At 41.7% G+C, this 27535-nt stretch overlaps 1 protein-coding gene, 1 long non-coding RNA gene and 1 pseudogene across 4 annotated transcripts in view; 2 read left to right on the top strand and 1 right to left on the bottom strand.

The window, feature by feature from the left end:
• The first annotated feature begins 3972 nt into the window (after positions 1-3972).
• LOC118914619 (deoxynucleotidyltransferase terminal-interacting protein 1-like) lies at positions 3973-5421 on the top strand (annotated as a pseudogene).
• Positions 5422-20300: 14879 nt separating this feature from the next.
• Positions 20301-25396, bottom strand: LOC130681406 (uncharacterized). Its single transcript, XR_008994535.1, has 2 exons — positions 25277-25396; positions 20301-24696 (listed from the first exon to the last, which is right to left on the bottom strand). It is a non-coding gene; the product is annotated as an uncharacterized LOC130681406 (long non-coding RNA).
• The window catches only part of LRCH1 (leucine rich repeats and calponin homology domain containing 1), a 184115-nt gene continuing 181499 nt past the window's right edge, over positions 24920-27535 (top strand). For all 3 annotated transcript variants that reach the window (XM_036889680.2, XM_036889677.2, XM_036889679.2), the window contains exon 1: positions 24920-25478. In XM_036889680.2, the coding sequence (XP_036745575.2) occupies positions 25169-25478 (310 nt within the window). In that variant the 5' untranslated portion in view covers positions 24920-25168. The remainder of the gene's footprint in view (positions 25479-27535) is intronic.

Here is a 27535-nt window from a genome sequence, read left to right as displayed (position 1 = left end):
CAGAAATACAAAGAATTATTAGAGAATACTATGAAAACCTATATGCTAACAAGCTGGGAAACCTAGGAGAAATGGACAGCTTCCTAGAAAAATACAACTTTCCAAGAATGACCCAGAAAGAAACAGAAAATCTAAACAGACCAATTACCAGCAATGAAATTGAAGCAATAATCAAAAACTACCCAAGAACAAAACCCCCGGGCCAGATGGATTTACCTCGGAATTTTATCAGACATACAGAGAAGACATAAAACCCATTTTCCTTAAAGTTTTCCAAAAAATAGAAGAGGAGGGAATACTCCCAAACTCATTCTACGAAGCCAACATCACCCTAATACCAAAACCGGGCAAAGACCCCACCAAAGGAGAAAACTACAGACCAATATCCCTGATGAACGTAGATGCAAAAATACTCAACAAAATATTAGCAAACCGAATTCAAAAATACATCAAAAGGATCATACACCATGACCAAGTGGGATTCATTCCAGGGATGCAAGGATGGTACAACATTCGAAAGTCCATCAACATCATCCACCACATCAACAAAAAGAAAGACAAAAACCACATGATCATCTCCATAGATGCTGAAAAAGCATTCGACAAAATTCAACATCCATTTATGATAAAAACTCTCAACAAAATGGGTATATAGGGCCAGTACCTCAACATAATAAAGGCCATATATGATAAAACCACAGCTAACATCATACTGAACAGCAAGAGGCTGAAAGCTTTTCCTCTGAGATTGGGAACAAGATAGGGATGCCCACTCTCCCCACTGTTATTTAACATAGTACTGGAGGTCCTAGCCACAGGAATTAGACAAAAAAAGAAATACCAATCCAGATTGTTAAAGAAGAAGTTTAACTGTCACTATTTGAGGATAACATGATATTGTACATAAAAAACCCTAAAGACTCCACTCCAAAACTACTAGAACTGATATTAGAATTCAGCAAAGTTGCAGGACATAAAATTAACACACAGATATCTGTGGCTTTCCTATACACTAACAATGAGCCAATAGAAAGAGAAATCAGGAAAACAATTCCATTCACAATAGCATCAAAAAGAATAAAATACCTAGGAATAAACTTAACCAAAGAAGTGAAAGACCTATACCCTGAAAAATATAAGACACTCTTAAGAGAAATTAAAGAGGACACTAACAAATAGAAACTCATCCCATGCTCCTGGATAGGAAGAATTAATATCATCAAAATGGCCATCCTGCCCAAAGCAATATACAGATTTGATGCAATCCCTACCAAATTACCAACAGCATTCTTCAATGAACTGGAATGAATAGTTCAAAAATTCATATGGAACCACAAAAGACACCTAATAGCCAAAGCAATCCTGAGAAGGAAGAATAAAGTGGGGGAGATCTCGCTCCCCAACTTCAAGCTCTACTACAAAGCCACAGTAATCAAGACAATGTGGTACTGGCACAAGAACAGAGCCACAGACCTGAGGAACAGAATAGAGACTCCAAACATTAACCCAAACATATATGGTCAATTAATGTACAATAAAGGAGCCATGGACATACAATGGGGAAATGACAGTCTCTTCAACAGAAGGCAAAACTGGACATGTACATGTAAGAGAATGAAACTGGATCACTGTCTAACCCCATACACAAAATTCAAAATGTATCAAAGAGCTGAATGTAAGTCATGAAAACATAAAACTCTTAGAAAAATAGGCAAAAATCTCATGGGCATAAATATGAGTGACTTCTTCATGAACATATCTCCCTGGGCAAGGGAAACAAAGCAAAAATGAACAAGTGGGACTATATCAAGCTGAGAAGCTTCTGTACAGCAAAGGACACCATCAATAGAACAAAAAGGAACCCTACAGTATGGGAGAATATATTCATAAATGACAGATCTGATAAAGGGTTGACATCCAAAATATATAAAGAGCTCACACACCTCAACAAACAAAAAGCAAATAATCCAATTAAAACATGGGCAGAGGAGCTGAATAGACAGTTCTCTAAAGAAGAAATTCAGATGGCCAAGAGACCCATGAAAAGATGATCCACATCACTTGTCATCAGAGAAATGCAAGTTAAAACTACAATGAGGTATCACCTCACACCAGTAAGGATGGCTGCCATCCAAAAGACAAACAACAACAAATGTTGGTGAGGTTGTGGAGAAAGGGGAACCCTCCTACATTTCTGGAGGGAATGTAAATTAGTTCAACCATTGTGGAAAGCAGTATTGAGGTTCCTCAAAATGCTTAAAATAGAAATACCATTTGACCCAGGAATTCAACTTCTAGGACTTTACCCTAAGAATGCAGCAGCCCAGTTTGAAAAAGACAGATGCACCCCTATGTTTATCTCAGCACTATTTACAATAGCCAAGAAATAGAAGCAACCTAAATGTCCATCAGTAAATGAATGGATAAAGAAGATGGGGTACATATACACAATGGAATATTACTCAGCCATAAGAAGAAAACAGATCCTACCATTTGCAACAACATGGATGGAGCTAGAGGGTATTATGCTCAGTGAAATAAGCCAGGTGGAGAAAGACAAGTACCAAATGATTTCAGTCATATGTGGAGTATAAGAACAAAGAAAAACTGTAGGAACAAAACAGCAGCAGAATCACAGAACCCAAGAATAGACTAACAGTTACAAAAGGGAAAGGGACTGGGGAGGATGGGTGGGAAGGGAGGGATAAGGGTAGGGAAAGAAAAAAAAAAGCAGAGGACATTAGAGGCTCAAGGTAAAAACCTCCTTAAGAGGACCGAAGAGCTTGATGCCAGAAAGTTGTTTTATTGTTTTAAGGCTGATTTTGGAATGTGGAGATAATGACTATTTGTTGATGATCTAATATGTGCTTTAGATACATTATTTATTTTAATCCTCACAATAACCTTGCAGAGGTAAGAAAGAGTTCAGAGGGGCTGAGAAAAAATGCCCAAAGTCATAAAGCTAGTAAGTGGTGGCTGTTGGAATAGTAACAACAGAGAGCATTGTTTTGGGCATTTACTTGTGCCACAGTTCTAAGTGCTTCACAGGATTTAACTCACTTAATCCTCAAATCTAACCTTGTGAGTAAGGTACTATCCCCCATTATACAGACGTGGAAACTGAGGCACAGAAAGAAATGTGGGTCATACAATAAGCAGTTCAACAAAGGCAGGCAGTCCAATTCCAGCGTCAATGTTCTTAGTCACCGTATCAGACTGGATTTGAGCTGTCTTTCTACCTGCAAAATTTATGCACTTTTTCCTACCCCATATTATGACCTGGTAAAAGTAAGTTTCTCTACCACCCATAAATGGATTTAATTCTATTCAGGGACATCTCACTTCTAAGGCCGAGCCATGGGGAGTCTGAGGTACGCCACAGCTGTTAAGTGCCTGCAACCCCAGCCCACACCTGAATCACCCATGTAGGGAGAGAAGCCCAGTTCCCTGGGGCTGGGGAAGTTCACGGTCTGAGATCCACCTTCATGTTGATGCCTCAGATGCAAGAGGCCCCTGGAGACAAGGCCTGGAGAGAGCCGGTGGGTGTATCGTTGGATGGCTCGGGTCAAACCCAACCTGCTGGGTTTCTGGGTCCCCGCAAGAGGCCCAGTTCAATTATGTGGGCCGGGAAACAGGCATATTAAAATCTGCAGTTTTCAAAGACTGAACGTTTGGAGCCTTGATAAGAAACACTGCCTTCTGCTCCCCAACCCAGCCCATGAAAACCTGTTCCCCTCATCCAGCCCTGCATTTCTCCACCGGCCTCAGACCAGCAGGAGAACAATCCTTGACTGAAAACCCAGAGTCCACACCCGAGGCGCCACGGGTCCAGAGAGGAAGCCCCAACCCCCCCCCCCCACACATACACACCTCCGGGCGTCCGAGAACCCCGGGACATGTGGCAGTTTGGTTCCCATGGTAACTCCTTAGGGTGCCGCGTCGCGCTTCCGTGTCCGCGAGCTGAGTGCTTCTGTGACGTCACGGGGCCACTTCCCGGCCGGTGGCAGAGTCGGACCGAGGTTGCGGTGACTGGGGCGCCATGGAGGCCACTGGCGACGTCGAGCAGCCGCGGGGACCCGGCGGGGCTGAGCGGGGCGGCCCCGAGCTGGGAGACGCGGGCGCAGCGGGGCAGCTGGTTCCCAAGAACCCCTGGAATGTAATGATAGAGCACCGGCAGGTGCCGCGAAGGGGCCGTCGCCCACAGATCACCACAAGCTTCACAGACCCTTCCATCTCCATGGACCTCCTCCGAGCTGTCTTGCAGCCTAGCATCAATAAGGAGACCCGGACTGTCGTCAACAAGTACATGAAGTTCTTCCAGAAGGGAGCACTGAACGTGTGAGAAAATGTCGGGAAACACGTGGATGCAGAGGAGCTGATCCAGGAGGCCTGTCGGAACTGCCTAGAACGGGCTAAACTACCGTTTCCTAGTGGAGAAAAAGTAATGCCCAGGTCGATCCCTGAGCTTCCAGGAATAAAGCATGCCAGGCAGGCAGAAGAAGAATGTGCCCATCACGAAAGCCCCATTCCCAAAAAGAGGAAGGAACGGCCTTTTGGACACATGATCTCAAATGACAGGGCAGCTGCTGGCAAGGTACGGAAACCCAAATCCTGTGAACCAAATCCCAGAGAAGGCCCCAAGAGGGACCCAGCTCGGCTGAATGAATCTACCACCTTTGTGTTGGGATCTCAAGTCAACAAGACCCTGGGGATGGGGGGCACCAGAAGGAGAATCTACATCAAGCACCCATACCTTTTTAAGTATGCAGCTGACCCCCAGGACAAGCACTGGCTGGTTGGGCAGCATCACATGCTGGCAGCAGAGGGGAAGATGGCCTGCCTCCTCGTCGAGGAGGACATCCGGGACCTCGCTGCCAGCGATGACTACAGGTAAAACAAGCGGTCTGTCTCCTACCTGCCCCCTGACCTACCCACAGCAGACCCTGGGATGATCTTGGGTCTACATTTTCCCCCATGTCTGTTCCAGAGGAAGCCTGGACCTGAAGTTAGAGGAGCTGAAGTCCTTTGTCCTACCCTCCTGGATAGTTGAGAAGATGAAAAAGCACATGGAGACACTACGCAGAGAATGAGCATCGTGCTGTTGGAGCATCTTCACAAACCTGAAGCCCACTCCCCTGGGGACACTTGGCAGCTCCCCTCCACGGCTCTCATACCCACATGGGTGAGGCCACGACTGGGACTGCTCCTAGATGATCTCAGCAGCATTAAGCTCTGCCTGGGCTAGTTTGTAGTGACTCACTGCAGAGCACCCCCTGACTGGCATGTAGTTATACTTTTGTAAAGTTGTTGGGATAAGATAGTTTGTAAATAGTTTGTAATAAAAACACAGATGGTGAAAAAAAAAAAGCCTAAAAATAATTTGTTGAAAGGAATAAAAGAAAACTTGAATAAGTGGAGAAATAGCATGCTCCTGGAAAAGAACAATAAATTTAATAAGCATCTTTCCTATTTCCTAATTAACTACCCGTTTTAGTGTAGTTTAGATCAAAATTTCAGTGAAATACTTCAGAAAGTTCACAAAATTATTTTATTTTCCCCTGTCAATTTTTATTATGAAAACTTTCTAAACAAACAAGTTAGAAAAAATAGTATGAAGAACACCAGTATATCCATCATTTAGATTCAGTAATTATTAATATTTGTCTATTCATGCATATGTTTGTGTGTATATAAATGATTATATATGCACACATGTGATTTCCTAATCTATACTCCATGTTTAAATTTCTCAGAGAATGTCATTTATTACTGCTTTTTTCCCCTTCAAATTGAAATCTAATCACAGGTCACAAGTCACATTTAGTTATTATGTTTCTTTAGTATCTTTTATTGTAGAAAACAGTTCTTCCATTTTATTTTTCATGTCTTTGGCTTTTCAAAAATAATTTTGTTATTTTGAAAGTGATTTTGATCTTTTGAAAACATCAGGCCAATCTTTTTGGCCTGGGTGTGTCTGATTATCTATTTATGGTATATTTTAACTTGCTCTTCTAGTTTCTATATCTCCTAAAAAGTCTTGATTAGGTTCAGAGTAAACATTATTAACATATTTCCATATTGTGTAACACGTGGAGGCTGCCCTACAATTCATTAGATGGATAAGATGGTGAGCACCAGGCCTCTCCAGTGTAAAGGTGTGTGTTGGGGGGGGGTTCCCTTTAAAGTCAATAAGTATCCTGGGAAGAGGGGAGGGGAACAAAATCATTTTCAAATATATTTAGAAGAACTAATAAAGATAGCAAAGATAATTTGGGAAAAGAAGAGTATTTTTGGAAAAGTAAGAGTGACTATCATCTCAGATATCAAAATGTATTTTAAACAATGTAATAGTAGAGAAAAGATTAGCCTCCTACTGAGATAAGTAGCCTACAATGGCCTCTGTCACGTGGCTGTGGTGGAAGGACACCCCCCAGTGGGCTGGCACTCCCCTTTAACAGCCGCAGAACTGGAGAACATGCCACAGGAGCGCTTGGCTTCAGCTGATTCCCTGGTCCCCGTGTTCGCCTTTGGTAAGTCGCATGAGCACACACTCAGACCCATCACCCCCACCCCTCTGCAAACTGGCACTCCAAAGACAACCATGACTACTTCCCAGATGATGCATCTGCTGACTCTATTCCATTGTTTAGGATTATATCAGGAAAAAGTCCTTTTCAATCAGAAGTCTATTCTACAGACATAATAGAAAAGGACAGGAAATGCAGTTGAGAAAAAAGAAACAAAACAGAAGTAATTCAGACAAATAAATAAAGGGCAAGGCTGGGAAAGGGTTTCCCCTGCTGTCCTGGAAGGAAGCCTTTCCGCTCAGGAGAGCGTGTCAGCGCCAGCTTTCAAATTAGGAGAAAAAAATACCCAGCTGATGGCTGAGTGAGGGTCGTGAGAGAGAATGAGGGGGAAGATATAGTGCCATTCCAGGCAAATGGCAGAATGGGCAGAGAGCAGGGCTGAGAGAGAATACAGGGCTGGTGGCACAGGTGGGGGCCTCGAGAAGGCCGTGGGGAACCACATTCTCTTTCTCCTGAGCCTGCATCTCTGTGCATCTCTCTTTGTCAATCTGTAGGCCTGACAGGAAAAAAAAATACTACCTCTAGTCCTCCCCCTCTACCCCCGACACTGTGCTGGGCCCTACAAAAAGATAGGTGGTGTTCCTGAAGAGGTCTTGGCTCTGCTGTATCCCTTAGTGTGTTTCTGAGAGCAGGTTGGAGAATAGGACCAATGGAAGCTAAGCTGTTCTGTTGGACAGAACCACGTAAATGGTATGCATATGTCAAGTAAAGCTATCAACGGTCATCCGGGAACCAGAAGAACAAGCCAAATGACCACTTGCAGCCTTAAACAGGGCTGTCTGGGTGAGCCACCCTGTGAGCACTCTCGCTGGGTTCCTGCTCCTCATTCTAGAGCTACTTTCCTGGCACAGAGAGATGCTGCAGTTGGACTGTTCTTCGTGGTGGACTATTTTCTACTAGTCTAACCAAAAGGAGTCTCCTCTCACTAACGCTTAGGAATGAAGAGAGCACTTGGCTGACCACAATGCTGGCATAAGCAGTCGTATAAAACTGCCCCATTGTTCTGCTGACAGTGTCATCCTGTGCTCACTTCCCCTTTACACCCTCCTGAAGTCAGCACAATGTGAAGGAGGCAGTTCAGGCAGTTGTACAGACTCAAAAATATGGGCTAGACAAGCTGTTCTTAAGGAAAAAAGCATAGTCCTTACCTCTCAGATAATTTACTTCAGATAATCAAATCCCCTGATAATGGCTCACTCTCCCTTTTTATTATTTTCTAAGTAGCAAGCTCTGACTGGTCTCTTTTTGTTATTATTTCTTGGTGACGGCAGCATCTGCCTTCTATCTAAGAACAGGCATCCAAATGAGTTACGGTGCTGTTCACTCTTGTCAATTGATCAACAAGATTCTCATTTCCTGTGATTGCCAATAACTTTTGGGCACTAAAGATAAAGTGATTATGTGATGTGATTATGTCCTGCAGTTACATTTGGGAGCTTGTATTTTTAGCCCAGACTACAAATTGGCATACAAAATCTACTCTGTGTATAGTGTTTTTCCATAGTTGAAAAAAAAATTCCTCTAGGCACATGCATTCCTTTAATAGACATATGCTATTGGCAATTTTGATAAAAACAAGACTGTGCTTAAAGCACAAAATCTAAATACTACAAATACTTAATGATAATAACAATAGCTAACAGGCCCGGAGAACTTACTACTCACTGGATACCAGGAATTATATAAAGCATTTAACAAAGAGGGTGGCATGGGCACTGAACAGTCAAAACTGTTATTAGCCTTAACCCTGCAATAGCAGGGGTTGAGGTCTGTTGCCAGGTGGACATTAACCTTTTAGTTGCTGGGTCAGAAGGAAGTGTGAGAAATCTAGGGGGAGGAACTGGGTGTGGGTGTCTGCGTTAGGGGATATGCTCAGGGCAGCTATGCGCTAGCTGGTGTGGAAGCATTCCATATTTGAACAGTCAGCACAGCTGTTCAGGGTACACCTGCTGAATGTCATTCAGTGCTGACATGCCCTGTGCTAGAGCACCTATTCCCACCATGACCCTCTAAGGAAAGATCCTCATTTATTTCCATCCTACAGAGAAGGAAATGAAATCTTACAGACTTTGAAAAATCTTGCCCAATATCACAAAGTCAGTACAAGGCAATAACTAACTTTTGAAAAATTAATAGTTTTTGGGGAGCAGTCTTAGGTTTATTGAAAAATGGAGTGGACAGTACAGAGTTCCCATATACATACACCCTTACCTCTCCACTTTCAGGTTTCTTTATTATTAACATCTTGCATTAGTATAGTACATTTGTTGTATTTATAAGCCTATATTGAAATATTATTATTAACTGAAGTCCATAGTTTGCCTTAACATTCACTCTTTGTATAATATATTCAATGGGTTTTGACAAATGTATAATGAAATGTGTCCAATACTACGATATCATACAGAATAGTTTAACTGTCCTAAAAATCCTCTGTGTTCATCCTATTCATCCCTCCCTCCTGATTCCTCCTTACCTTTCCCTAAATCCTGCCAACCAGTGATCTTATTATTGTTCCCATAGCTTCACTTCTTCTACATATCATATGCATATAGAATTATATTGTATATGGGAACATACTATATGTAGGAATTATTCTGTATACTTTTCTGATTGGCTTCCTTCACTTAGCAATTTCCATTTAAGTTTCCTCCAGGTCCTTCTGTGGCTTGATAGCTCATTTCTTTGTATCACTGAATAATACTCCATTGTCTGGATGGCCCATTGTTTGCTTCCCTATTCACCTACTGAAGGAAATCTTGTTTTTTTCCAAGTTTGGGCAATTATGAATTAAACTGCTATAAACATTCATGTGCAGGTGTTTGTGTGCACAGAAGTTTTCAACTCATTTGGATAAATACTAAGGAGTATGGTTGCTATATCATATGGTAAGAGTATGTCTAGTGTTGAGAAACTGCCAAACTGTCTTCCAAAGTGACTGCACCATTTTGCATTCCACCAGCAGTGAGTGAGAAGTAACTAATTTTTCACACAGGGTTTAAAATTTACAGAGCACTTTTAACTGTATTAACGTACTTGGATAACAGAAAGACATATTTCTTTAAAAGTAAAGCCATATCATCTATTCGGTATGCTATGGACATTTATGTGTAATAATTACTACTAAATAACGACTACTACTTACTCAGAACCTGTTTGGTGAACTGCAGTAACTTCTTTAGATGTTTATCTTACTTAATCTTCATAACAATCTTGAAAGGTAGATATTACCAGTCCCATGCTGCTGAAAAGGAAACTGAGACTCAGAAAAGTCAAACTTATTGTTCAAGATGACAAAGGAATTCAAATGCAGGGCAGCCTTTTGCCATTACACTCTACCACATTATACTCCCTCAATGTGAATTGTTGGAAAAAGTTGTGACAGACTTTGAAGGGGAAAAAAAAGAAAAAGGATTCCTGAGTGTCCTGTCTAGTGCACCCTTCTGAGTTATCTCCTCTTTCTATTCTACAATTCGAGCTATTTTACAATCCTGTAAATTATAGAAAACTAATAATAATGCAAATGATTCTTGTCCACAGAATTGCAAATTAGTTGTGTCTGGTAGAGTGCAATTGAGAATTGCCCTGTGGATAGACTGCTTTTTTGTATTTACCTGTAAATTCATTCCAGCATTCCTTATCTGCCTTACATTTATGTGTATTGATTTGAATTCTCCTTTGAACAGGCTGAAATATCATGCTAGTTCAATGATTGATTAACAAACTAAATTGTTTAACATGTATTTATGTTTGTATGGCTCTCATGATTTTAATTTAAAAAAATGATCTTTTGACAGAATGTAATTGTGTGTGTACATCAATATAATCAGAAACAATGTCAATGTTATTTCATTATTATGGTTCCTTTTTTATAACTTAGGGGTGTGGTACAATATCAGCATATGGAGCAGTGTGAAAATTCTGATCACTCTGGACTTTCCATAAACTCACTTGGACTGATGGTTGACACAGTCCTCTCAATCCTTCTTGAATGCTACCCCTACATAATTGCTCATATCCCTTTGAAACATTTTTTTTCTATTTTTCTGCAAAATAAGATTCTCTGCTGATCAATACTATAGAAAAAAGGTAGTATTAAAAGGAATATACAGATTCTTGGTAAAAGATGTTGGTGTAAGAAGGCCAGAAGGGAATGACATGATAAATTTAATATAATGAAACAGAAGGGCCTCCAGCAAGAATACTTTATCTGGGAAGATTATCATTTAAATTTGAAGCAGGGATTAAACAATTTTCAGATAAACAAAAGTTGAAGAAATTAACCATCACTATGCCAGCCCTACAGGTTATGTTGAAGGGACTGCTCTGGAGGGAAATGTTCTTAAGGCTAAATAGTGGTTACAAGAGAAAATAAACCCATAATAAAGGTAGTAGACCAATTAATTACCAAACAAGTACAAAACTGAATTAACTACACACAAAATCAGTCAAGGGATACACAAAAAGTACAGAATATGACACCTAATATGTAAAGTGTGAAGGAGAAATAAGAAGAAAGGGGGGAAATTACCTTTAGATTGTGTTTGAAATAGAGTAATCAGCAATTTAAGATAGAATGTTAGATAGTAAGAAAACTACACTTGAACTTTTGGTAACCACAAATCTAAAGCCACAGTGGCAATAAGTATATTTCTATCAATAATCATTTTAAATGTAAATGGACTGAATGCACCAATCAAAAGGCAGAGTTACAAAACAGATAAAAGAACAAGACCATCTGTATGCTGCCTACAAGAGGCTCACTTCTAACACAAAGACAGACACAGACTAAAAGTGAAGGCATGAAAAAAGATATTTCATGCAAATAATAGGGAGAAAAAAGCAGGAGTTGCAGTACTTGTATCAGACTAAATAGATTTCAAAACAAAGAAAGTAACAAGAGACAAAGGACATTACATAATGATAAAGGGGTCAGTCCAACAAGAGGATATAATCATTATAAATATGTATGTACCCAATACACAAGCACCTAAACACATGAAACAAATACTAACAGAATTGAAGGGGGAAATAGACTGCAACACATTCATTTCAGGAGACTTTAACACACCACTCACACCAATAGACAGATTAACCAGACAGAAAATAAGTAAGGAGACAGAGGCCCTGAACAATACATTAGAACAGATGGACCTAACAGATATCTACAGAACACTCCACCCAAAAGCAGCAGGATACACATTCTTCTCAAGTGCACATGGAATGTTTCCCAGAATAGATCACATACTAGGTCACAAAAAGTGCCTCAATAAATTAAAAAAGATTGAAATTGAATCAACATCTTCTCAGCCCACAGTGGTATGAAAATAGAAATAAATTACACAAAGAAAAAAGCCTACAAACACATGGAGGCTTAACAACATGCTCTTAAATAATCAAAGGATCAATGACCAAATTAAATCAGAGATCAAACAATATATGGAGACAAATGAAACAACAACTCAACACCCCAAAATCTGTGGGATGCAGTGAAAGCAGTTATAAGAGGAAAGTACGTTGCAATACAGGCTTACCTCAAGAAAGAAGAACAATCCCAAATTAAAAGTTTAGACTCACAATTAACAAAATTAGGAAAAGAAGAACAAATGAGGCCCAAAGTTAGTAGAAGTAGGGACATAATAAAGATCAGAACAGAAATAAATAAAATGGAGAAGAATAAAACAATAGAAAGAATCAGTGAGATCAGGAGCAGGTTCTTTGAGAAAATAAACAAAATAGATAAACCCTTAGCCAGACTTATCAAGAAAAAAAGAGAGTTTACACACATAAACAGAATCAGAAATGGAAAAGGGGAAATCACAATGGACACCATGGAAACACAGAGTTATTAGAGAATACTATGAAAAATTATATGCCAATAAACTGGGCAACCTAGAAGAAATGGAAAAGTTTCTAGAAAAATACAACCTTCCAAGACTGACCCAACAAGAAACAGAAAATATGCACAGACCAATTACCAGCTTAATCCCCTTGGTCCTCCCCACCCACCCTCCCCACCCCCTCTGCTTTGGTAATCACTAGTCCCTTCCTGGTGTCTGTGAGGCAGATGACATGATATTATATATAGAAAACCCTAAAGACTCCACAAAAAAATTATCAGAACCAATAACTGAATTCAACAAGGTTGCAGGATACAAAATTAATGCACAGAAGTCTGCTGCATTCCTATATACTCACAATAAATTAGCAGAAAGAGAAATCAGGAAAAAAACTCCATTTACAACTGTATCAAAAAAGAATAAAATACATAGGAATAAACCTAACTAAGAAGGCGAAAGACCTTTACTCTGAAAACTACAAGATATTCATGACAGAAATTAAAGATGGCATCAAAAAATGGAAATCTATCCCATGCTCATGGATAGGAAGAATTAATATTGTCAAAATGGCCATCCTACCTAAAGCAATCTACAGATTCAATGCAATCCCTATCAAAATATCAATAGAATTCTTCAATGAACTAGAACAAAAAGTTCTAAAATTCACATGGAACTACAAAAGATGCTGAATATCCAAAGCAATCCTGAGAAAGAAGAACAAAGCTGGAGAAATTACAGTCCCAGACTTCAAGATCTACTACAAAGCCACAGTAATCAAATCAATTTGGTACTGGCACAAGAAAAGACCATAGATCAATGGAACAGAATAGAGAGCCCAGTTATAAACCCACACATATATGGTCAATTAATATATGATAAAGGAGCCATAAGTATAAAATGGGGAAAAGACAGCCTCTTCAACAACTGGTATTGGCAAAACTGGCAGGTACAAATAAGAGAAGGAATTATTGTCTAACTCCATACACAAAAGTAACCTTTAAATGGATCAAAGATCTGAATGTAAGTCATGAAATCATAAAACTCTTAGAAGAAAACATAAGCAATAATCTCTTGAATATAAACACGAGCAACTTTTTCCTGAAAGCATCTCCTCAGGCAAGGGAAACCATATAAAAAATCAATAAGTGGGACTACATCAAATTAAAAACTTCTGTACAGAAAAGGTCACCATCAGCAGAACAAAAAGGCATCTTACAGTATGGGAGAATATATTCATCAATGATTTATCTTATAAGGGGTTAACATCCAAAATATATGAAGAACTCTTATGCCTCAACAACCCAAAAATAAATAACCCTATTAAAAAGTGGGCAGAGGACCTGAACAGACAGTTCTCCAAAGAAGAAATATGGATGGCCAATAGGCACATGAAAAGATGCTCCACATCACTAATCATCAGGGAAATGAAAATTAAAACCACAACGAGATATCATCTCACACCAGTTAGAATGGCCACTATCCAAAAGACAAAAAGAATAATGCTGGCGAGGATGTGGAGAAACGGGAATCCTCCTACACTGTTGCTAGAAATGTAAATTGTCTCAACTGCTGTGGAAAGCAATATGGAGGTTCCTTAAAAACCTAAAAATAGAAATACCATTTGACCCAGGAATTCCACTCCTAGGAATTTACCCGAAGAAAACAAGATGCCTGATTCAAAAAGACATATGTACCTCTATGTTTATTGCCACACTACTTGCAATAGCCAAGATATGGAAGCAACCTGAATGTTCATCAATAGATGAATAGAGAAAGAAGAGGTGATACATATACACAGTGGAATATTATTCAGCCATAAAAAGAAAAGAAATTCTGCCATTTGCAACAGTATGGACGTATCTAGAGGGTGTTATGCTCACTGAAATAAGTCAGGTGGAGAAAGACAAACACCAAATGATTTCAATCATTTGTGGAATATAAAAACAGAGCAAAACAGAAGGAACAAAAGAAAAGCAGTAAACTCATAGACACTGAGAACAGAATTAAGGTTACCATGGGGGAGAGTGGGTGGGGAGGGAGAAGGTGATTAAGTGGCACTATAATTCTTAATCACAATATAGATAGGTCACTGTGGCAGTAGTTCAGTATGGAGAATACAATTAATGACTCTATAACATCTTACTACATTTATAGACAGTGACCACAATGGAGGGGGTGAAGGCTTGATATTATGGGTCAGTGTTGAACCACTGTGTTGTATATGTGAAACCATCATAAAATTGTATATCAAGATACCTTAATTTTTAAAAGAAGGAATATACAACAGTAGACTAATTAAGAAGAATTTTATAATTGAATCTGCCTATAGGAATTCACAAACCGAGTTATATGCCAGTTACTATGTGTTTTGTGGATTATTGAGGATACTTGTTTCTGCTCCTAGCCTCAGGCTCTTCATTAACCATTAATAGTTTTATACTACTCTGACTAAGCAGAGGACACTTTAGAAATCTGTACTTCTCTGGGTGAGAAGTACTGTCAAAATACTCTTGGTTGATTAAACTGTCATTTTAAGAGTCATGAAATTTCAGGCAAAAAAAAAATCTCAAGCATAAACTATCCACCCCCTGCATTTGACAGATGTGGAAACTGTGTTCCAGAGAAATTAAGTGACTTGGCCCCAGGAACACAGCTGACTAGTGTCCTCACTTAAAGTAGGGCTGTACCCTCATTTCCAGTTCAGTTTTCTTTCTATGACATACAGCGTTTCAATGACTTTGGCCTTCAAGAACTCCAATTAGCACAGCAGTTAAGAAATAACTAGGTATTATCTTCCTGAACTTTTCTGACCTTATGAAATCATGCAGTTTATAATTGCTTATTATTTTACTCATTTGAAAGAAAATTCAGGGGCAAGGTCAATGGGAGCAAATTTGTATTTAAATTACAACTTGCAAAATAAATTTTAAGTTAATACCAGATTTCACTGCTGACTGTCCCACATTTCATGTCCCTCCAGGTATGAAAGCCCTCTGGGTTTTTCTTTTAGCTTCTGAGGTTTGTCTTGGTTGGCTAATGGATACTGAACATATTTGTTTGCCTACTTAATTTAATAGTTAATAACTAAGAAAACAGTCCATCATTAAGAGTATTGCATTTAATATCTCTTACTTCCATCCAAATTATGTTTTAAGTTGAAAAGGAATTTTTTTTTGGAAAAGTGAGTAAGATCCTGGCCTCATTATTAGAAAACTTCAAAGCTAGAAGATCTCTTGGATTTTGAAGCGTGATAAAGAGAAACAGGTATTTCTTAATGGAGCTATCTGGACCCAAATGGTCCCGTTTACTGAAAGAGGCAATATAATTAGAAACAGCCAGTGGAGAACAGTGTACCTAATCAGTAGCAAGGACCTAGAGATGTGTGCTTCTCTCATATCTGACCATGAGGGCTACCATCCACTATCTGAGGGCTGCTTCTTTAGTGCACCCCTCATTCTCACTCCCCAGTTTATACACAGAAGTGCCAACTACACAAGGTAATTTACATACTTAGCACTTTCCCACCTAATGAAGTGTGAAGACAGAAAGTACCACTCTGTTACAGATATCTAGTATGTTTTTTCATGTCAGGCTTTTAAAGTGCCTTTCTTCTTGGTCATGATTCTCTGAGTAACCTGAGTAATCTAGATCCCCTTGAGGATGGTCTTGGTTGAAAATCTCTTAATATACCCGCTGAAATAAAAAGTAAAGCCCTTGCCTCCTGGGTTTCAACGCTGCATGAGTAATAGGTTAGTTAGATGATATCTGTACCTACGTGTGAAACAACGAGCTACTCTAAGTTGCTAGGTAAGTGGAAAGTGATGGATGACTTCCAGGTAATTCAGATACATTTAAGCCATTTACCACAAACTCAGCCCAGAGTGGGAGGAACTCAGTCATTTGTGTCCTAGTTGCGGACTCATACAAAAGAGATGCCTTGCGTCACTGCAGAGTGAGCCACACACTCGGAAGCCATGCTATTCTGTGCCCCAACCCATAGATGGGTGCCCATATCCTGCTGTTGGCATATGGTGCCCCATCATTAGCCAGATGGCAGAAACACTAGAAAGGACTTGCACACATATGAATAATCTAAGATGGACTGTGGGAAGCCATTAGGAGAGGCTGGTGGGGGATCAAAACTGGTGTGTGGCTGTGGAAGCCTGAACAAAAGTTTAACAGCCAGGGAATGCAGCCTTTCTAATCACAGCAGAAAAGATCCTGAAGTGGACATCACATAACTCATGGCCTTGAATTTTGCTTGGTCCTTTGGTACTTACATCTTCTGCCAGCTGGCCAAGGCACACTGCCTATCCTTTTCCAGAGACTGTTTTGGTAACTAGACCGACTCAGGCCCCTCCAGCGAGCTCCCAACACAGCCCTTACTCAATACCAGCCTGTGAGCCAGCACCCTAGATGATATCCTTTTTAATAGAGTCATTCTCAGGCAGGAAGCAATTGAAGCATGCTGATGGAAGGACAGGAGCAGACATCCAAACAGGGCAGGTATGGCATAGTTTCATGAAGGACAAGAAGAATGCGATGACTAGGAAATGGAGACCTGAGTGGTAGCGCACATTCTGCACTGGCCAACTGCATGACATTGAATGACTCGCCTTATTGAATTTATTTCAGTTTCCCAATCTGTAGAATGGGAAAGCCAAACTAGATTCCTGAGGCCTCCCTAACTGAGACATGACAGCCTGCATACAAACTACGGGGTGTGGCTCTGCAGAGAGGGCTTGGGAGAGAACTGGTCTTTCATTAGGAGCCAGTTTAATTTTCTGTCTTAAACACCAAGCTATATGTTTTAAGACATATTGGATTTTGCATTCTACAGAGGGATTATAAACAGATGGACACATCTGAAAGAAAAAACATCACTTGTAGGCAAAATCAAGCTTTCAGTAGTAGGCTAATGTACTACTTAGGGCTGTAAACCAAAGATCAAAATATTTCTGATCATAATGGGATACCTGCCCTGTGATTTCTGATTTGGGAATATTTTTCATACATCTTCCTTCCCACTTCCGACCTCCAGTCATGCTCATAGAAGGTTTAGATTCTTGACCCTGCAGCAGACAGGGTCAAGTATTGCTACTTTGGCATATTAGTGTTCTTTCTTAGATCTCCTGACTTTTTCATTCGAGGCTCAGAGGAGGCACCTGAGTCCTTCTGTCTGCTCAGATCCCATTTTTGCCTCCTCCCCTTCAGGGATGTGATACTTCCAACTGGCCACTCCAACCCTCACCCCTCTCCTTTTTTCAGGGTGCTCCAGTCTTACCTTCCTCATAGGCTTTTCCTTCTCTTTCAAATCTTCCCAGATCTTCGTTATCTGAAATATTAAACCAGTTTTCTCTTCTCTATTTGCCTTTTAGTCACCCTATAATCTTTTTCCTTCCCCCTGTCCCCATATCCTTGGAGTAAATAGCTTACAGCTCCTATTTCTACTTCCTTGGCCTTCTTGCCTCTGCCGTCGGGATGTTCGTCAGCTGTCCTGGAGCTGCTCTCCCAATGCCAAGGCCTCCCATGCTCTCCTCCTCTTTGTCTCAGACACTGGATATAACTGCAGGCCAGAGACAGGGCTTCACTCCGCTGACCTCCAGGACCTAGTATTGACTGCGACTTAGAGGCTCAGCAAACCTTCTCTCAACGCTGAAGCTCTTCTGGCGCCGGCTTTCGCTTCCATACACTTCTCGCCCAGCCATTCTTGTGCTTGCCCTGTGCCTCATTGGAATCCAAGCCTGTCTCACCTCATCGACCGCTGTAACAATATTCTGGCTTGCTTCTTCACTTCTAATTCATCCCCTAGAGCGTTGTATCACTTATATCTTCCCCAGAGCTCACTGGCAGTTCCCCAGGGCTATTGATCCAAGCTCAATCTCCTCAAGTAATATCTCACAATGTAATTAATTATTACATAATAAAAAGTTATAGCTGTGATAGTGAAACATTTAAACTGAACAAAAAGGTATCCAGAAAGGTAAGTCTTTCTCCCATCCCATTCTCCCAGTTTTCTTTCCCATAAGCAATCACTTTATTCATCCTTGCAGAGATAGGCTGCAACATACAAGTGCTTCCTGATTAGGCCAGAGCTTACCACCGTGCCTGGGGCCCTTCCTTGAATCCCAGTCAACTGGGATGGGATTCTAATGGACATTTCTCCCAGAGTGGGGCTCTACCATACATCCTCCCAATCACCAGCTTGTGATTTGCTTCAACCTGAAGGGGCCTGAGACTACCCTTGCTCTTGCTAGACTGTCTGAGGCTTCCGGTGGCCGTGATGGACCTACAGACAAGATACTCTCCTGTGGCTACTGTGAGGGATTCCAGCACTGGGCACCCTTGTTGGAGTGAACCTCCTTCCTGGTCCACCCACCAGTCCCAGTCCCACTAATCTTGACTTTGCTCTTCTGCCCCAACCAGAAATTGAAGAAAGTTCTAACTGGTTTTGCTTCTGAACCCTGAACAGGTAGGTTGTGTTACCTGTTGACCTGGTTTGACAGGAGATAAGAATGAGATGACTGAACTCCTTTGCTTCTGCACTATTGCTGCATTGTCTGGCCTCATTCCTAAGTATGGCCCCTTTTCAAATGATGCCCTGGAGTGATCTGAGAAAGAATTGGATGTTCTTCACGATTCTGTCTGCTGTTAAAACCCTGTGTGCATGAACAGCGATAACATTTGGGTGCAGAAAGCTTAATGTCATTGTGGCCAAAGTGCATTTCCTCCTTTCCAGGGAGAGCAGTGACTCCAGGAGCCACACTCTAGCTCTGCTCTTACTAAGCAGCAATGACAGCCTTGGATTTGGAAAACGTCTGTGTAATGACATCAAGAGTCTTAAAAACTGCCTCTGGGGAAATAGAAATTACTGTTGTAGTTAGATGTAAAGCAATTTAAGTACAAATAGGAAGATATTTTGTTCTTTTAAAGCCACCTAATGAACTATAGCCCTGGAATGGTAGTTGCTGAGGGTGTGCTACATTAGGAACACTTGGCATCATTTAAAATATTGATTTAGAAGCAAATTTTGATCTGTTAAATTGTGATATATTACAGATGACATCAGTGAGAGAGATTACCCTAATCTAGGGTTTCTCAATGTGTGGTCCACGGATAAGAGTCTTGCAAGAAGAGATTTATTGATGAAATATATGTGAGAAAAGAAAAGCTGGATATAAATCATCCAACCCTGTTGTATATTTGCAACGTGCATTAGCATATTAAAGAATCTGAGACGTCCCAGAGTAAAATAACTTCTAAATTTCCTTATTAACCCAAACTTATTTGGCAATGAAACCCTTTATGCACAATGCCTATTAGCAGACTGGAGAACAAAAGTTAAGAGGAACACATACTGGACAATGCTGCTTCAATTTTATCCATGCAAGATAAACAATTTATTTATAAAGAAATAATTGGTGCCTTTAAATATGACATGTAATCATTATAATACAGACCAATAACATACTATGCATTATATTATAAACCAATAACATATATAATGAGTAGGTAAAATATTTAGAGGAACCTAACCAAGTCAAGCTATTATCTAATATTATCTATGATCTAATATTTACATTCATATCTTTAAAAAACCAGTTGCTTAAAAATACATTTCTTTAAAAATTCAAGTCCTGTTACCTGGTACCCTTCAGTTCTTACTTTCCAGAAACTTAAGAAACTACCACACAGAAAACAGAAGGTCAGGTATTGGTCCTTCTGACATTTTTTTTCCTTATAACTTTTTAAAGGGAATGTCAACCTCATTAAGCCAAAGAAATTATTTTCATTACAATCAACTTCTTGCCCTGAGAGGTACAAGCTAACTCTTCCTCATAGGTTCTTTCAAAATGCTATTATGACTGCTAAGTTTTACATTAACATGTCTTTCTGCTATTATATCTCATATATATGCTTTTTAAAAATGTTCAAAAATAAAAAAGTACATAAAATTGGCATTTTATCATGAGACCAATTATATTCATAAAATAGAACAAACATTAAAGCCTCTATAACTTGTTCATTCACAGGCAGGTCCTCCAACGTTATTCAGAGAATGGCTCTAGAAGGCAGCGTCTTGGAGAATCTTGATGCCCAGGTTTTGTGGTTTCTTTGTTTAATAGGCACTGCAGTGGAAGAGAAGACATAAATGAAGTCTCCCTGGTCCAGGAGCTAGAGGTTGGCTTCTGTCTCCAGGAGAACGGAGAGAAAGAGGCAGAGTGGGGCCGGGCAACGTGGCAGCGGCTGCTGTGGCTTTGCTCCCTAAGAAGTAAAAACGAGCCTCTATTTGAGGGTTGGGGATTCTTGTGGAGGCCTTGGAGTGGAGAGGACAAAAATGCTGAGTCTGGACAACAGTCAGTGGTGAATATTTCAAAATCTGAAGGTGAACAATATCCTCTTTTCAGACTTATGATAAATTCTGGAAATGAGAATATCTAGAAAATAGAAAAGCAATGGGGAAAGAGACACAAACAAACCTTACACTCTCACAAAGATGTGTAGGCATTACATTAAATTACAGTTAGTGTGAACAAAGCTTAAGAAAGTGCCTGAAGGCAAGTAACTGGAGCTAAGTATGACTAACTTTGAAGAAAATCAGAGTTTAAGCAAATAGTTCATAGGCTTTTTGATATAACAGATTAAGTACCTTAAAAAAAAATCAATTTGGGAGCTGACTGTTTTCTTTTATGCCAATAAGGGTAGAATTATTTGACTAGAATTTATTATCATTATTACTACTGTTCCATTTTTTTCAGTAGAAAAATATAAGAAAGGCACAGTCCCACCTGTATATACATAGTCCAACATTTGTTTATTTTTTATTTTTAAAATTGACATTTGGCTGATATAACACAGTCCAACATTTACATGCAATTCTTGAAATTGCATTCATGATTGTGAGAAAACTTAGGACATTGTCCTAATTTTTCTCATTTTGCTAGGGTCACTTCGTCATTAACCAATTGGTTCAGATTAGTGTTTTAGAATGCTAGCAAAATCTCCTAAACATGTCCAAGATAGTATTATTGATTATCTTCAGAGAAATTCATGTTGGTGTTACCCTGAATGTACTTAAAAGCTAATAGATTCAACATACTCTGATCATTTATGGATAAATACTTACTGGTAAATATTTAAAGATACAGCATAAAGAGCATGCTTTAGTACTGAGAGCATGTGGAGGTAGTAACCAGAAAAGGGTGGTGTTAATCAGGGAATATTCTTGCCCTTCTTTTTAGGAAACAGGAAACTGGAGAGGTTGGAGAATATCAAGGTAAAACATATGAATAAACTCTGACCCTGCTTGCCTTTGGGGTCAAATGCCCGTTGTTGCATGGTTTTGATCTTGTGTGCTTTTGCTTAAATTTTCAGGAGAGTCTGATGGGTGAACTCACCTGCCTGGACCATGTGTCAGCCCCCTTTGCCACTAGCTGTGGCAGGAGGGGCCAGTCAGAGCCATGAAGGACAAACCTGGCTGACCACGCTCACCTTCCGGCAAGTGCTTGGAGCTCCCTCAGCAAGAGAATTCTTGATAGTTTTCTGAGAAGATGGTAGGGACTGAAAATTCCTACTCATATCCATCTGCCATTCTTAATAGTTTGATTCTTATAAGCTTGTCTACAGCTCCATTTTTCAGGCAAGATTTAAAGGGGTGGGTCTTAAATGTGGAAGAGTCTATGATCTGGTATCTTATCTGAGCAGAAGAAGATTAAAAAAATAAGTTCTGAGATTTTTTGATTCATTGATGAAGCTGATAATTTTTCCCTAATTGTCAATATTTTAAACTGAGAATATTTCTATTTCCCCCATTTTATGAATCAGTTGAATTTTGTTAACTTTGTGAAATGGTTGGAAGGTAACGAGAAGAAAGCATGAAAAAAATAGTTTGTAAAAAGATTATGTGGATTATCTGAAAATAAGGCAATAAAAGAAAACAAGGGGGTATAAAAATTATGGTATTTTTTTAAACCATAGTTAAAAAAAAGCAATGATAAAAAGCTATGGTAAATTGAATATATTAGTTAGAACTCTTGGCTGCATTGACAGAAAATCAAATAAAACTGACTTAAGCAGACAGAAAGTGTGTTATAAATATATTGGATATCTCATAGAAATCAAAGTTGCCAATGAGGAACAGCTAGAATCTAGGATTTAAACACAAACAGGAGACTCTGTTCCTCTGGGTGCTCTATCATTTGGTCAGAAGTCCACTTTTGGACTAACCAAGATGGCTAGCTGAGTGGATGTAATAGCATACCTGCTATCAGAGAAGTAAATATACGGAGTGGGGAATGTGGAACAGGAAGAAGTACTTTCTACTGTTTTCAGAAGAAGTAAAAAAGGGTATTAAACAAAGCAGAGATGTCCACCTCGTTGAAAAAGTAGTGAAGAAGCAAGACAGAAAAAATGGCTTGTCAAGTTTCTTGAATATTTAGACATAATAAAGATCAGTCAGTATCAAGGGTCAACTACTCTCCCCCATTTTAAAGAAATACGCCTTTGTTCAGGGACATCATTTCAAGGATGTACCAACAAATGGCAACCTGTAAAGCCCTTGGTCTATTGTGCAGTGTTTAATTGCTAATATTCATTGTGCCCTCGTCATGTACAAAGTACTCTTCTAGATTCTGGGATACGGGAGGGAGTTACAAAGATGAATATTTTCCTCCCTTAAGGAGTTCATACTTTAGTAATCTGTAGAAGGTAAAGGGAGCTGTATTGACTGGGTCAACATAATGTAAGGATTGATCATTTGTTATGAAGCAAATCCTGAAGTCATATTCCATCATTTTCTCTAAAGAATAAATTGTGGTATCTAAAAAATAAAATACATGCTCTTACGATGCCACAATTGGTGGTCTGAAGTAACTTTTCAGTCTGTCAGACATCCTCAATCATACCCTGCATGCTGGTCACACAGGCTGGTTTTAGCTGGAATTTGTTTCTGTCTCTTTCTCACTCGCCTTTTGGGGAAAGACCAGTGAGGAAAGAGGAAAGAGGAAAGAAGGTTAGTTTGAATAAGTGATGTTAAGTGTACTTTCATTTACTAATATTAATATTAATCTTTAAACCTAGTTTTTAAAAGTTGGGAAGGCTGAGGGGAAAAGGGGTTGGTGTGAGAGGTTCGACGGATACCAGCAGGTGGCGCCTGTCTCCTCCGCGGAGATTACAATGTTTTATTCTCAGCCGAGAATCCTGCATGAATTAAGGTAGACTATGCATGCAATCAAAGCAAGGATATAGATTATGCAGATTTTAGGAAAGAAAGATCTTAAATCCATGAAATCAAAAGTTCTAGCCTGTTATCCAGGCGTCAACTTTCCGCTTTATCACTTAAAAGACCGGCCCTCCTACATCGAAGGTCGTATTATTTTCGAACTTGACTCGCATTCTCATTTCCCTTAGCTAAATTGTTCAGTGATGATCAAACCATGGATATCGAACAAAAATAAAGGCCCTAGAAAGTTGGAGCGGAAACTTCGGAAAGCAGTGGGACTTTCTCAATCTTCCAGCTGGTCTGCTGTATGGTGTCAGATATTCTGTCGCCTCTGGTGTGCCAGCCTTGGTCTGGGCAAAGTATGCAAGTGGCCATGTCGGTTCCCAGGCCCCAGAAGTCAAGAAGGTGCACGAGGACACACGGACAGTACCTGTGCGCAGGCGCAAACTTCTAACCGTTCCTTGCACCACTCAATTCCGGGGCTTAGTCAGTTAATAGCCAGCCCCTCTCTTTTATGACAGTGGACACCGTCGACCACAAAAACTCCCCTCATTTTGAAAGTTCTTCCGGTCTGTGTCTGGTTTCATACTTCAGAAACGCTCAGGGACCCTTCTGCCCAACTTCTGTTTGCTCTGGGGTTCTGCCAGGGACTTTACAGGAAGGAGGGCAGCCCTAGAGTGGAGGGCTACAAGTTCAAATCCAGCTTGACCTCTGAGTTGCGTGGCTTGCTTTAGACAAGTTTCTTAATTTCCTCTAGAGACTAGGGGAAACAATTTTTCCTCTCATGGGGCTCCTGGATTCATGTGATAATGTAGACTAACCAGACCAGCGTTGGCTCATTGTCGGCGCCCAAATGCCAGGGGTCGTCTGCTGGCTTACCCCTACAGTGAAAAACTGTCTTGGGGATCGCTGGGTCAAAAAGCCTGATACAGTTCGCATAGTTGAGATAATCTTTCGCCTCCCGTGATCTCACCGTATTTCAAATCCCATCTATTGCCTCGCCGCCGTCTTCTCAGACCCCCTAAAATCTCTTCTTCCCTAAAACACCCTGGGCATCAAAAAGAAACCCAGCGTGTAAATGAAAGCGAACCCGCGTGCAGGCGTCCAGCCCCCCACAGCCGGATTGGCAGGCTGCGCGCAGCGACGCAGCGGGGGCGGCGGAAAGCTCGCGGCTGGGCTGACAGCTTGGGGGAAGGAGGAGGAGAGAGCAGGCGGCGGAGGAGGGGTGAGCCACCCAGAGGAGGGAGCAGGGGCGGGAGGAGACACATGCGCGCTGCCTGCCGCCGCCGCGGCTGCAGTACTTAGCTTCCCGGGGACAGGAAACCTTCGCGACCGAGCTGCCACTGCCGCCTCCCCGTCCGCCCCCCACTCCGCGCGCCTGCCACACCCTCCTCTTCTTCCAGCATCCTGCTTGGAGCACTGCAGGCTCTCGGCCGAGCTGCCGTATCCCCCTCCCGGGGGAAAGCTGTGACCCCCTCCCCGCAGGAGCGGCGGGGCGGGGTTGGGGGGGGCGGGAGAAGATGGCGACGCCGGGAAGCGAACCCCAGCCTTTCGTTCCTGCCCTCCCGGTGGCTACTCTGCACCCACATCATCATCCCCACCACCACCACCACCACCACCATCAATACCACGCAGGAACCGGGTCCAGCGGCGGGGTCGGGGGAGGCGGCGGCGGCGGCGGGGTCTTCAACCTGCCCTTGAACCGCGGGCTCGAGCGCGCCCTGGAGGAAGCGGCCAACTCCGGGGGGCTGAACCTCAGCGCCAGGAAATTGAAGGAGTTTCCCAGGACAACAGCCCCTGGGCACGACCTCTCTGATACCGTGCAGGCAGGTAAGAAGGGGTCGCGGGGCAGGCGGTGGATGTGGGTGGCTGTCGTGCTTTCCCTGGCGCGGTGGCCAGTCTGGGATCCGGTGTCGCTGGGCGTCTGTCCATCGGCCACTGTTCTCCCGAGTAAGGAACCCGCGTGGGCGCGGGAGAGGCGGGCCCGGCAGAAGGCACGGTGGCCACCGCCTCACCCGGAGGCCGGCGTGCAGCGCTGGAAGAGCTGGGGTGCGTCCGGCCGCTGTGCCCGAGAGCGCGGGTCTGGAACTTGCGGGCGCTCTGCGGGCGCGCAGTGCAAGTGGGAGGTTTCAGGCGGCCGCGTCGGCTTCCTGGGTCTCAGACAGGGGCCCGGGAACCCGAGCGCCGCGTTTGCGCCTCGCCCCAGGGCAAGCCCTCCTTGCGCCGAGGCGTCGCCCGTCCTAATGCAGACACCCAACAAAGGTGGCGCGCCCTGGGGCGACCTGAGGGCTTCGGCGTGATGCGGCGAAGTACCCTCGCGAAGTCGCGGAGAGATCGGGCAACTTGGGGAAGACGCTAGGACGTGAGGAGGCTTCCTCTTCCTGCGCCTGTGCGGGGAGAGGCGCTGCGATTGTCGCGAATCCGTACCGGCAGCCACTTTGCAGGCGGTCGGCGCCCTTGTTCTTTGCCTTTAGCTATGCCGCCCACACGGTTTGGTTCCTACCTCGGAGGCTGCCTAGTTCTCAGTTACCCGATCTTTGCGGGGCCCTAAAAGGAACGGCATAGCATATTAAAAAAAAAGTAGTTAAAGTGAGCAGGTTTTCCAGTGTGAGCCCGACAAGTTGTAACTCGCGCCAAAGAGCAGCCAGTTTTTTCAAGTTCTGTCATGTGTTGACAAATCTCCGAGACTTCTGCTTTCTCTTCGGTAGTTAAGAGTTACTGGAGCGGGATCTATAAACAGGAAGGAGGGTGGTGAAACGCGATTCGGGCCTTGGGATTCTTACAGAACTGAGTTGGTTTCCTACCGTCGGGCTCAGCTCCTCCGGGGGTGGGGTGTGTGGGAGGGAGTTGTATCTAGGCAAGCGCCCAACGTATTCCAGAATAGTGGGTGCCCCATTTGGGAACCTCTCCGCAAGCCTCCTGTCTGTCATCACCTCATGGACCGGGTGTCAGACTCCTTGGATAGCTGGTTTGACACTCAGCTATCTCCCAGTTTCTTTTTGTGGGGGCGAAGCAGAAGCAGTCGGCTTAGGGAGCTAGGTTTCCGGTGCCGTTTCCCTCCTTTAATTCAATAAACATTTTCTAGAGTCTTAATGAATGTTTAGACAAAGTTCTGAATTCACTGGAGGCAAAGAGGGCGGCTCTTCAAGGTCATGAAACTTTGTAATTTGGGTTTAGGGATAGTCAGAACCGGCAAAAAGGAGGGAATTTCCAGAGTTGACCTGTCAACAACTGGGGAGTCTCTTGATAGGATCTCTTAGTTACATTTTCTCAAGAGGAAGTTATTCCAAGAATTTCCTCAATCATTAACTTAAAAAAGTTAAGTTCTAGTACTCTTTTGACATAGAGTGTACCATGAACTATGAAAGGGTTGGATATGAGTGCAGAAAATGGAGTTGGAATAACCAATAATAACAGGTGTTTTTATGTTCAGTCGGGGGACTTGAGGTTGTTTACCTGCTTCAGTTATGCTGATGTTTATTACTAAACTTGGGTAAATTGATGTGTCTGCTGTGTCGGCATTTCTTTGAAAAGCCCTGGGTTTTTAAAAGCATAGACCACCTCTCTCAGTTACGACCTTGCCATGTGAAGTACATGCTTAAAAATATTCCTGTTCTCTTCTCTTCCTTGCTTGTTGGTGAGCTTAGGTTGTGGGTTTTGTAGTTTTTAAATTACGAACCTTACTTGCACATGTTTAATACTGAGAAAATTCTAACTAGTTAAAACTCAGAGGCTTAACATTAACTCCCTGTCAAAAAATGCAGTATTAACTATGGGAAGGGAATGTCACCGAAGTGTGTAGAAACTTAGAACAACCCAATAAAGATCAAGAGTTCTGGGTAGCTAGCTATTTTACATGAAATTTGACTACCCCGATGTGTTAAAAA

The sequence above is a fragment of the Manis pentadactyla genome, chromosome 17 (genome assembly GCF_030020395.1).
Source record: "Manis pentadactyla isolate mManPen7 chromosome 17, mManPen7.hap1, whole genome shotgun sequence".
In the NCBI taxonomy this organism is placed as follows: Eukaryota; Metazoa; Chordata; class Mammalia; order Pholidota; family Manidae; genus Manis; species Manis pentadactyla.
This window is presented reverse-complemented; position numbering and strand designations above follow the sequence as displayed.